Source organism: Heliconius melpomene, chromosome 18, assembly GCF_056956725.1.
Source record: "Heliconius melpomene rosina isolate 202511_hmr_F chromosome 18, ASM5695672v1, whole genome shotgun sequence".
Lineage (NCBI taxonomy): Eukaryota > Metazoa > Arthropoda > Insecta > Lepidoptera > Nymphalidae > Heliconius > Heliconius melpomene.
The window spans coordinates 4,642,409-4,654,607 of NC_140406.1; the positions used below are offsets into that span (position 1 = coordinate 4,642,409).

A 12,199-nucleotide genomic window follows, 5' to 3' on the forward strand; every position below is an offset into this window, starting at 1 on the left:
TTTTACAGTGTCAATTGAGCAGTGAGCATTACTTAATCAGTAATCACTTCGAAGCGCCATAAATAAAGATCCGAAGCGAATTTGATAGCTGACCTACATCATTTTAAGATTTAATAAACAAAATTTATAACTGTATACATATAGCTGCTATTGTGAAGAAAACTTAAATAAATTACTATTATTTATTAAAACATCTTAAAAACTAATGACACAATTAATATTCACAAAATATTTTTAAAAAATGCTATCATTTTGTTTATGTGTTAAGTGAATATTAAACTTGTAGACATTATTATAAAATTTAAAAAATCTAATATTTATTTGTAATATTATAAAAGATCTATTTTTTTATTAACTTTTTATTGCCAGAAGTTTTATTTATTAAATTCCCAAGTATTTACATTTTATTAATTTACTTATACATTTTTCTCCTATTATTATTGAAATCTATCAATTACCAAACATATTAATAAAATAATATATTTTTAAAAACATTCATAAATGTGAAAATAAAAATCTATTGGAATTAAAACCATGAACGCATCTTTAACGTTGACAGATTTAAAATCTAAATTCGAATGTTTTGTTCACATTTGAATTTCTTGACAGTTTGCAACCGTCTTCGTCAACGATTTTGAATCAAAATAGTTTAGGCGTCTTTAGCTTGTTTCAGTCATCGGAGTGTCGTTATTTTGTATATCTATGTAAGTTTTCTGTGTTATATTTGTTGTTAATAATATAAACAATTTTTAGTAGTATAAAATTCGTACAGCATAAATGAAAATTATTTTTAAATAGTTTGGTATTCTGTCTTTGCTAAATGTTAGGTATTCTACATGTTCATATTTAAATAGTTATCGTTTAACTTTTTGATTAGATATTTAAAAATATAAATAAATCTTTTTAGATATTAGCAGCCAAAGTACTTTGTAAAATATTACATTTAAAATGTAACTTCTTTTTATCCACTAGTTGTAGATAAATATTTAATTCATTTACATTTTAATAGTACACTACACTTCTGAAATATAGATTGCTTGTGCCATCAACTAAGAAATTAGCCCACAAAAATTTGTAATAATGATTAACTTTAATTAAGCAGATTAATAAGATACTGTTACTCTTTTATTTACACAATTTGATTATTAAAAACAAAGTATTAACATATTTCTGAACTTTTTAATTTGTAGGCTCGATGAACAAAAAATTTAATTTGTAGGCAAGATGGAATCTACACAACAACATATTAATAAATTTAGAGAGGAGCGAATTGCTAAAGAAAAAGCAAGAATTGAAAAAGTAAGTTCTCTGTTTTATATCTAGTTCATAATTCTATAAATTGTGGCTATATAATGACATATAAATATTTTTCTTGTGGGTTTGACTTACCACTCAGTGGAATGAACTATTTTCACTTTGCTTCTGAAAGAGGAAACTATAACTATAACTATAGTTTCCTCTGGGGTAGCTGATGTGATGCAGCAACACAGCATCTCTCTAAACTGACAGCTGTGGGTTTGATTCACACATGGGTATTAATTATTTAAATTTTGCTCTCTCTGGTAACTCAATGTCATTTTGTACATGGGGTGAGGGACAGTACCTCAACAAAAGGTTCTCTATATCTATCTTGCTATATGTTATAAACCGTCAAGATATAAAAAAAACTTGTATACATATTATATACATATGCTTTTAGTTAGTTTAGTTTAGTTTACCTACAGTAAGATAATAGATATTAAACACTAAGAAAGATAAATAAAATGAGATTGCCTTATTCTATTCAAATATTTTTTACTTCCAGTTGCGGCAGTTAAATCTTCAAAAATACAGCAAACATGATTTAACATCATCCTATTCATCTATATCTGCGCCTATTAAATCTAAATCTGACACTAACTATATCAACAAAACTAAAACTAATTCTGCCAATAGTAATTTTAATGGAACTACGTCTACAACCAATCAAAAAAAGTCTATTGCCACAACAAAACATATTGAGAATAAAGTAATTCCTTCTACCAAAAATATAATCACGAGTAATATTAAAAAAACTATCAGCAATAATAATATTACATCTAATAATATTAATTTAAACAAAAATAAAGTGAGGAATGAAACAAACAAAGCTACAAGTACTGTTAATACTTTAGCAAACAAACATTTTGAAGCAAAAACTACAAAATGCAATGTAAAAGTTGCTAATAAAACCAGCCAGCCATCAATGTCTAAAAGTCAAACACAAAAGTCTAATAATATTTCATCAAAATTGAATAATAAATTACAACCAAATGTTCAAAGACCTACAAAAAGCAATGGAGAATCTGTATTTGATAGATTATACAAACCAAAAGCTGTACAAAAACAAACTATAAATAATGCTCTTAGATTGCAAAGTGACCCAAACTATTTGAAAAAAGGGATTCAAGATTCACGCTTAACAATGAACAAACGACACACAATATGCAATAACAAAGCTCCATTACCTGTTCGTAGATCAATATCAGCGGTGCATTTCAAAAGAATAAGTAAAAGTGAGTTAGAAAATTGCATGCACAAATGGGCATCCATTGGAGAAAAAATAAATAAACAAAATTTGGAGAATATTAATGAAGATGACGATGTTAAAGAAGAAACAGTCATTTCTGCAGTCAAAAGTGAAAGGAAAAGAGTGAAGTTCCAAACACCATTACATTTAAATTTCAATACACCAAAGCCAGAGGAGTTACAGTCTAGATTAAAAAAATGGTTGCAAAAACGTGGAAAGTCTGTAGATTCTTATCACCATTTACAATGTTTTGGACTACAACATCTGTCAAGAAATATAAAGCAGTTTAATTTATTTGATGATGTTGATGAAAATAAGGAAAATGTTGCAGTTGAGAATGACAGTGATAATGACTCATATTTAGATAATATGAATAATGAGAATAGTAATGTAAATAATGAAAACAAAGACTTTGCAGTAGATAAGTGGCGTAGAGCCAGTGTTGTAAGTGACAGTGTTGATTTCAATGAAAGTCATGAAACAACATTAAATTCTGAATCGGTTCATCGAGTTGAATTGTTGCTAGGCGCTTTGAATGATCTAACTGAATTATTAAAAGAGGTAATATATATGTATAATATAGTTTATTTTTTATGATTAATTTTGAATTTATATTTAATTTTTTTACATAAATGGTAAGTATATATAATAGCATATGTTATTTACATATTACAAACAAAACATATTTATTAATTAATATTTATTGATTAATTAATCATAAGTGCTTTCAAAAGTCATATATTTGAATAAAGAATATTTTGAATAAATTTAGCACTGATTTTTTAGACAATTTTTGTTGTTAAGTTACAAACTATATAGCAATACTTTTTTTATGTTTATGTTGTTTTTTTTATTGTAGAATCAATATTGCTTTAAAAATAGCAGATACTAGTTTATATTTGTGCTATTGTAAAATATTTTTTAAAAAGTATTGGTGAACTGAATAAAAAAATATCCATGTACTAGTGATATCAGAAGAATTACTATATTGGTTCCATTATATGTTATCATTATCAATTTAGATATAATTTTGGTTACAGATGTTAGTTTTTTTATTACTTTTTTAAAGAATCTATTAATCTTTCTATCTGTTAATGAAGCCATTGTGGTGCAGCAGTACAAGGCAACACTGTAACGCAACGGTTTTGGTTTTGATCCCCACTTGAGGAAATGAAATATTTATTTACATTTATATTTTCATTTCTTTGCCCTGATGTCGAAGCAAAAAGGGGCGTTGAGTTCCACCACTCAACACGCAGTGCTTCCAGAATTCGGCGAAAAGTGGGCGAATAGAGTATCTTAACACTAGATTCCCTTTACCTACCCTGCGTGCGGTATTCAGCGTAAAGCTGATGTTATTCATAGTTTGTAATATTTATATTTTAAACAGGGTTTCGACTGGCAGCAATGCGCTCGGTGGCTCCGCGCCATCAGAGACAGATACCCGTCCGCGCCAGAAAAGGCGGCGTACTGGGAGTGCCGCGCCGCCCTCGAAGAGCGCCGCGGCGATCTGCCCGCCTCCGTGCAATGCTGGGAACAGGCCATCGCGGCCGGTACTGAGGTATTTGTTACGAAAGTTGAATATATAAAATTATATTAGCTTCACGCTGTATCCCACACACAGCAGGGTAGACAGAGGCAACTTAGTGTTAAGGCACTCTGTTCCCCACTTTATGCTGATATCTAGACGTATTGCGTGTTGAGTGGTGGAGCAATGCCCCGCTTTACCACGACACCAGAGACCAAAATGAAAATATATCAGCTTCACGCTGTTTCCCGTACACAGCAGGGTAGGCAGAAATAACCTAGTGTTAAGACACTGTTCCCGTGGAGAACTCTGGAGGCATTGCGTGTTAAGTGGCGCGTCAAATGAAAATATAAATTTTAATAAATATTTCAGCTAAATATATTCATTCTTTCTTACGTTTTTTATTTTTTTTTTTAAATTTGCTAACCCCGCAAATAAGTTGTTATAAATGTATAAGAATTTTAACTTCGCTTAATAAGCATTAACCGCATATGGCTTAGTGGAAAACACTCTTAGAATGATTCTAAGTCCCGTTACTACCAGCTCTAGAATTTGAGACATTGTACATACAACTTTAAATATTACAAATTATTACTGTATCGAGGTCATAACGGCGCAGTGTAAACGTGAAGGTTTTGGATTCCACTTGAGGAAATAAATTATGTCCCTTTCATCGCTCTGGTAAGAAAACAAAGCCCTTTAGCGTCTCGAAAATTATTGACTAAAAAAGGGGTTAAAGGTTATCGATATAATTATTAATTAACTTTATATTTCATTTCCAGCAATCTATAGTAGAATCGAATTTGGACCACCTGTTGGATAAATTTATGCAGCTTAAAATAAGTCCTAGCAGCGGCAATAGACAGGTTGATCCCAAATTGGTGGATGTCAAGAATGTATTTAAGAGTACAATCATAAGATTTGCAGTACAACAGGCCAAGTTGTGAGTACTTTTAACTTATTTACAAAGAACTATTGTAATTAAGACAGTACTTTGTATAACACAAGGACATTATTGGTACTAATTTTCACTACACAAATTATTGTAAAAAAGACAAAGTGCCATGTCGAGTTGCGCTACTCAACACACAGAATCTCAAGTAGGGTGGTGGGTGGGGAACAGAGGATTTTAACACTAGTTTTTCTCTGTTTGCCATTTTAGATGTTGGATACATCATATATATAGTGGGACTTGAACCTGCACCATCTAGATGTTCTGATCTTGTTACACTTTTTTCTCTATTAATTATGCAGGATATAACATGAATTTAATAAAAAAACATGAATTATAATACTGATCTAAACTAATTATTACAGATGTATCAAAATATTTTACAATATATTAGTCAAAGTGATAACAGTAATGTGGAAAGTGTTATCAAAATATTGGAAGCAAGTGAGAGTGTCGAACTTTATAATTAGAATAGATAAAACATAAAAAACTTATTTAATTTAAAACAAAACCTCATTAATATTTTAGTAGGTAGTTGTTACACTTTTAATTAGACTTTGTTTTTACATTTTACAGTTGCTTTCTTTTCTGTTTGGTTTTATTTATTAAGTACCAATATAATATATAGACTACTAGTTTATTTGCATAATAAACTTAATGTTAGTCAATATTATATTTTTTCGTAAGTTGGACATTTAATATTAACAAAGTACTCTCTCACTAGTAACTACTGTCTATAGTCTAAATATATAATAGAATCAAAAGAAGAATTAAAGACAATTTCCTTACATGAAATATTAACTATACCAAAACATTTTCAAATACATCACTTAGTATAAAGCAATCTTGGCATTGTAAAACAATGCTGTTAGGTTTCATTAAGGTGCAGGTTTAAATTAATGGTGATCGAAACACTTATTAATAAGCTATGTGGGTTCAATACAATTTATTATTAATAATCAACTTCACGCTGTATCCCGCACACAGCAGGCTAGGAAGAGTGAACCTAGTGTAATTATTATTATTATTATTATTTCTTTATCTCTCTCTCTCTCTCTCTCTCTTTGTCTTATCACTAGGGTGTTAAGACATTCCATTCCCCGCGCACTGTCAGATTTTGGAAGACATTGCGTGTTTGGGTCACCAGAGTTACCAGAACGGCAAAATAGAAGTAGTTCATTCCTGCAGGTAGAAATCGAATCCACAGCCCATTAGGCCCTAGAGACTAGAAGTTAAGGAATGTAGATCATATTAAATAAATATTTCTAATAGAATAAGGCTAAGCTGTCATTGATCAAACTATAGAAATCGTGAGGCCGTCGTGTCGCAGGAGCACAAACGTGTGACGACGGTTGAGTAATATGTGACGTATAAACCATTGCTCTTAATATTAAACATATATATTTTTCCCCGTAAATCCCCGTAATATAGTTAACATATATATGTCTATCTGTGACCACTTACTACTGCAAAGTGTTCAAAACGTCAGGTTTCCAAAAATATATAACACTAGATATACGCGATTAATTCAGTTAAATAGTTTAATTTTTTTTTTATTTACAGATATCAGTCCAGCGAAGTACCGAAGTATACGGTAACGCCAGTAAGGAGGAGCTCTCGCCTCAGTTCCCATTGGAGACAAACGCCCCTTAGAGTCTGTACCACTGTACACCAGGCCACAGAGATGGGTGCGGAGTTCAAACCAAATAAAGCTCTTGCTAATACACCTTAATGTTATTTTGTTGTCGCTTCACGCTGTGCACTGCATATATATAGTAGGGTAGTCAGACCTAGTGTTAAGGTATTCCGTTCCCTTTCTAGTAGGCAAAAAGTTATTACAAAATTTATATTTCCAGACATTTCGTTTTAAGTGGCGGGACTTAACATCGCGGTTTATATTGTTCCTAGAGCGAGAAAACTAAAATAATTCATTCCCTTAATGTCCAATCGAAGCCACAAGCATCAGCATTTCTTGATATTTCTTTGTATTGTTTCGCGACACATTCTTTATAAGGGAGAGAAGGATGTAGTGACGTAACTCCGCCTTGCCATTGTCACGATGATAAAGCGTGCTGGTTGGTTTGTTTTTAATAATTTTTGGAATTTTTTGATATCATCGTGGCGCCGAGGCTTATCGTCTGACTGTGAATGTGACGGTAGCGATTCCCATTTAGGGGAATGAATTATTTTCATTTGTCAAACAATAAGCAATGTCTCAAAAATTGGGGAAACTACTATTACCCTATTTCTACTCTATGCGAGATGTAGCGTGAAGCAACGTATTGCATAATTCTTTCCATTTACTACAAATGTAAAATAACGTTCTATTATGATTACTTGTATCATATATACAAATTCTATACCTTAAGAGGCTTTTTGATATCTATTAATATATTTTTAGAACTTAGTTAACTTAGTTATTGTTTTCTTTTTTCTTACTTTCTAAAGTTATAAATTAATGCAATATAAATTAAAATAACTTATTAATTTTGAGGTCGTGCTACTAATTAGGAGTAAGTTCGTACTATATATGTTATAATCGTAATAACTTATACACAGTATATCGTCAAGATCTATGCAACAGGCTAGAAACTATTTTAAATCATGGAAATTACAAAATATTAAATATTTTTTTATTTGTCTTTAAGAAACAGAAAAATAAGCTTTGCATTGAAAGTGACGATATATTTGTAGCATTTATCTTTATTTTTTAAATACTAATGTTGCTTTTAATGTGACTCATGACTAAAATATATAAAAGCATTATTTTATTTACTTAATGAGTTATTACCGCTTATAATGTGTGGAGCATATTATAGAAATTATTGGAACATAAATCAAATACCTTCGAATTTGAAAAGTAAACTTACTCTGCCCCGCGGCGTTGCCTTATTACATAGGTTACTTATCTCAGATTATAAATTTATTGCTGTATGTAAATTTTGAAGTTTTTGTAGATATTCAGTTATAAATTATATTTTTGCTGGACAAACAAATTGTCGTCTTAAATTAAACATATTGACTATAATTATTGAAGGTATGGCAAGTGGAATCTGTTCCTATTATAGCAATTCAGCCAATTCATACCAATTTATAATCGATTGTTTGTTTATTATAAAACTTGACTACATATTTTTAACAATGTGTTTAAACAAAATTATTCAATAACTAAATATGTATATTTCGCCTCTAAGGTAGCTCGGCTATAAGTCTATATATTGTGCTTAAAACTGTAAAAATATGTTCTATTTCTAAATATATAATGTTTGAAGTTATAAAATAGAAACAAACCAAAAAATATGCTTTCTTTGCCTATTATTCAAATTCATATTTTAATTTTTATATTACCTTTATAGAAATATTGTATCAAATGAATAATGTTTAAGTTTTTATTATCTGCTAATTTTACATTTATCGAAATTTATTAAACAAATAAAGAATGCTGTAATTTGTGTTTTTCTACATGTTTGTCCTACAAATATCCGGCCATCTTTTTTAAATTCACGCTGTATCCCTCTTAAGGGAAAGAAAGAAGAAAGGGGAAGGGTAGACCGATGGAAATTAAGTATTTGCAAACTTATTTTCCTTCTTTTCATTCTTTCTTTAGCCAAACCACGGCAAATATTAATTTAAAACAATTTTTAATTTTTCCATTTGGAATGTAAATGTCACGTCACAAGTGCCTTGTTGCTCTCAAAATCCGACCGGGAGTCGGGTTCACCGAGTGTTCCGTATCAGTTTCAGAATTGTTGGTCAACGGGAAGTGAAACTTAAATAAGTTAACAAACTTAAGTTTGTGGGTGTATAAAGGGATTGTATCATTTTGTATGAAATGAACTACATATAAGTTGTAATGGTTTTTTTTCTATGAAATATGAATTTACAGTTTTTACATTGTTCCTTTACTTAGAACTTGGGTTTTTTCTGAGCTTCAAGGAACCGTAGACTTAGGTCTCAGATATTTGATAGATATTATTCAGTTTGAAAAGTAAGCCTAATCGTGGCCAAACTTGTGTCGAACGACAAAATTTGCTTCCTATTCCGAAAAAACGGGACGTACAGTCCCGGTGCAAATAATGTTTGTATTAACATATTTGGGGAGGAGTATCGTCATATATGGGGACATAAATGATAAACGGGACAGTCCCGTATTATGTAATGTTTGACTCTGATTTCAAAATGACGATGTTTTTAAGTGCATACATATAATTAGTTATTTACACGATACTTAAAAACTGATAATTTTGGATTAGTCGAAAAAAGGTGAGGACCACTTGTCTGCAGTGTTTATTTGAAATATATATATAAAAAACACAAAACATTACAATAAACTTCTATACGTTAAAAATAAATTATATGAATAATCTATTGTACCTAAATTGTAATACATAAGTAGATCTTAAGACGGTCAGGGTCAACGGTCGCTTTCATCTGTCCGTAAGTATTTGACGTACTTAATTGAATTGTGTGGGTTAACTGAGTACCAATAGGTAACCTCTCTTAATCAATTTTCTTATCCACATGTAAAAGTAATAAAACAATATTTGTAGACTCGCGGGAGATTTATCAATATTTGTTTATTATTCAATAAATATTGATATCGAAAAGCAATATAGATCAAGTAAGTATACTTGATATGTTTTACTTTATATCTATTCTACACACTCGACCTTTAAAAGAGCTTGTTTTATTTATTAAACTATTATAATAACATTCTGTAACATAAATATAATATATATATATTTTATATTTTATTGTTAATCTGTATCTATATAGACCACTGTTAAATACTTTATTATCCGGAAAAATTACCAGTCACTCCTACAGCCCATCATTTTTTAAGCCGAAATATGTCGATCAGAAGCCAGATACGATGACTGTATGATGAATTGTATGACATTGCAATATCATGAAAAATTGCTTTCCTTTTTATCCCTTTTTGTTGCCATATTGGTCAATAAATCATGGATCTAAATTATAAGAAAATTTCATCTGACTAAAAGTTAAGTTAATTAAAAATTTTAGTAGGTAGGTACATGACATTCAAAATGTTCGTCGATTATATAATATACTAGCGGCCCGCCCGCGGCTTCGCCTGTGTGAACTATGTTATTATTAATTTCTGTCTTCATGAGTACCTACATCCTACAAGTGACGTCCATGCAAAATTTGAGACTCCTAGCATTTGTAGTAACGAATTTTCATACAAACTTTCAACCCCAAAAACAACCCCTTAGAAGTCGAATATTACAAATTCCCGTCTTAGCGAGCACCTACGTCCTATAAGTAATTCCTATGCCAAATTTGAGATTCCTAGCACATGTAGTTTCTGAGATTTCGTGATGAGTGAGTGACCTTTCGATTTTATATATATAGACAAAGGAAGAAAATTTAAAGAGGTTGGAGGTTAAATAATATAATTAACACATTTCATTTAAATATTAAAATTTAATAAAATATTAAAATATCTTCAGTTCTTATTGTTAGGTGGGTGCAATGACTTATGCTTGCTTCCGCGGCCATTTTGCACTGCTCCCTGCACCGCGCTTACAATGGCAGCACCCTCAAAAAACTTACCCTGCAAAATTTTATTATATAAAATATGATAAAATTTTTAGATATTTATTAGAAACATCGAAATATTACATATAAAATAATAAACATGAAAACAAAATTAACAAAGTTTCCGGAATGGCCCGGATATTGACTAATTTGATTATAATTGCCTACGTATTCGATATTGTAAGTAATATTTCCCAAATTTCCCCGAAATTGATATCAGTTAATTAACTTTGTTATGTGTGGTGTGTATACATTTGGACACGCATTATTTATTCCGGCGAAGTACCACGACGAATACCAGCGTGGATATTTTATTGATGAATTTAGATGAGTGGCATTAGGCATAAAGTTTGCGTTGCATGAATATGAAGAAGGAACAAAACAAATACGACGATTGAGTGATGTATATTTCATAATCGAGGAAGAACCTAAGAACCATGGCAAATCAATACAACTTTGAAGGTGAAAAAATATTTTCTCATTTTACCTATAATATTTGTAGGTACATATAATACAACTGCATATTAAGATATTTTAATATAAATTCTTGACATTACAAGTTTTGCTTATGAGTTACACGGAAAATCCATCTACTACTATAGCTCTGAAGTCCATATACTACTATAGCTCTGAACATAATATTATAATTAAAAGTGTTTAATCTAAACCCACTACCTTTTTCTTATAGGCAACGTCCACTTTATAACAGCAGTGTTATTTTTTTTATATACTTATACACACCAGTCCGTCTTTCAGTTTTCGGGTCCAAGGCTTAGCTGTAGTTGTAGATGTGGTGGCCCCTGGTACTTGAACACTATACCCCAAGACTACTTGAGAACAAAGTGTGACGAGAATCACGAAAAGTATGACCTTCATAGTGTAAAGCTCGGCCTATTGTTGGTGGAAAATGACTTCGCTTTTTAGTTGGATGTTTCTTTTATACAAACTTTGTGTTGCTCATAGGAAAATACGCCTCTTGCTTCACGCACACACAAGGAAACCGATTTGTTCTAACGACCTAAATAAAAAAACCCTAGACATTCACATTATAGATACTATAATTTGAATTAGATAATATATTGTAATATCATTTATATTAAATTATATTGCAATTTGCAATACATATTACCTAAAAAGCGTATAGTTCACATAATTATATTAACGCTGAAGTATTTGGTACTTTATATAGGTAAATATGCACTTATGTATGTGTCCGTATGCAATACTGGCGTGATCGAATTTCTTTTAGAATACGTAGTCTATTATTTATAACAGTAATATAATAATAAAGTGAATGATGAACATTCAAATTATGACTCTTATTTATTATTGAATTTTGTTTTCAATATGACTTTAATTATGTGACAGTATTCTGTTGCGAATTAAGAGAAATGTCTTGGAACACTATAAATTGATCTTCAACGAGCATTTATGAAGCAAAGCTATTGACGCTTATAGATTTTTTTTTAACTTCTCGCTGTATAGAAGAAACTTGGTACTAAGACACTCCATTACCCAGTTTCAGCCATATTTTCGAGGTATTGGGTGTTGTATGCCGGAACTCAACCCTGCCCTTTTCTCATGGTACCAGAGCGAAGAAATGTTTTTT

At 30.6% G+C, this 12,199-nt stretch overlaps 1 protein-coding gene and 1 long non-coding RNA gene across 2 annotated transcripts; one reads left to right on the plus strand and one right to left on the minus strand.

Annotated features, from left to right (window-relative positions):
- Window positions 1-580: 580 nt before the first annotated feature.
- LOC146529295 (uncharacterized) lies at window positions 581-8,484 on the plus strand. Its single transcript, XM_085202057.1, has 6 exons — window positions 581-704; window positions 1,191-1,299; window positions 1,805-3,109; window positions 3,939-4,109; window positions 4,859-5,019; window positions 6,592-8,484. The coding sequence occupies exons 2-6, from the start codon at window positions 1,225-1,227 to the stop codon at window positions 6,758-6,760; spliced, it is 1,881 nt and encodes a 626-aa protein (XP_085058183.1). The 5' UTR covers window positions 581-704; window positions 1,191-1,224; the 3' UTR covers window positions 6,761-8,484.
- Window positions 8,485-10,456: 1,972 nt separating this feature from the next.
- Window positions 10,457-11,687, minus strand: LOC146529296 (uncharacterized). The gene is made up of 2 exons (XR_014878989.1): window positions 11,332-11,687; window positions 10,457-10,606 (listed from the first exon to the last, which is right to left on the minus strand). It is a non-coding gene; the product is annotated as an uncharacterized LOC146529296 (long non-coding RNA).
- Window positions 11,688-12,199: the final 512 nt, after the last annotated feature.

What these genes read in the sequence shown, in the direction of transcription:
- LOC146529295 (XM_085202057.1), top strand. Translation starts at nt 1,225, where the DNA reads ATGGAATCTACACAACAACATATTAATAAATTTAGAGAGGAGCGAATT. An exon ending in TAACTGAATTATTAAAAGAG is followed by an intron (nt 3,110 to 3,938) that starts GTAATATATATG and finishes TATTTTAAACAG; the next exon opens with GGTTTCGACTGGCAGCAATG. An exon ending in CCATCGCGGCCGGTACTGAG is followed by an intron (nt 4,110 to 4,858) that starts GTATTTGTTACG and finishes TTTCATTTCCAG; the next exon opens with CAATCTATAGTAGAATCGAA.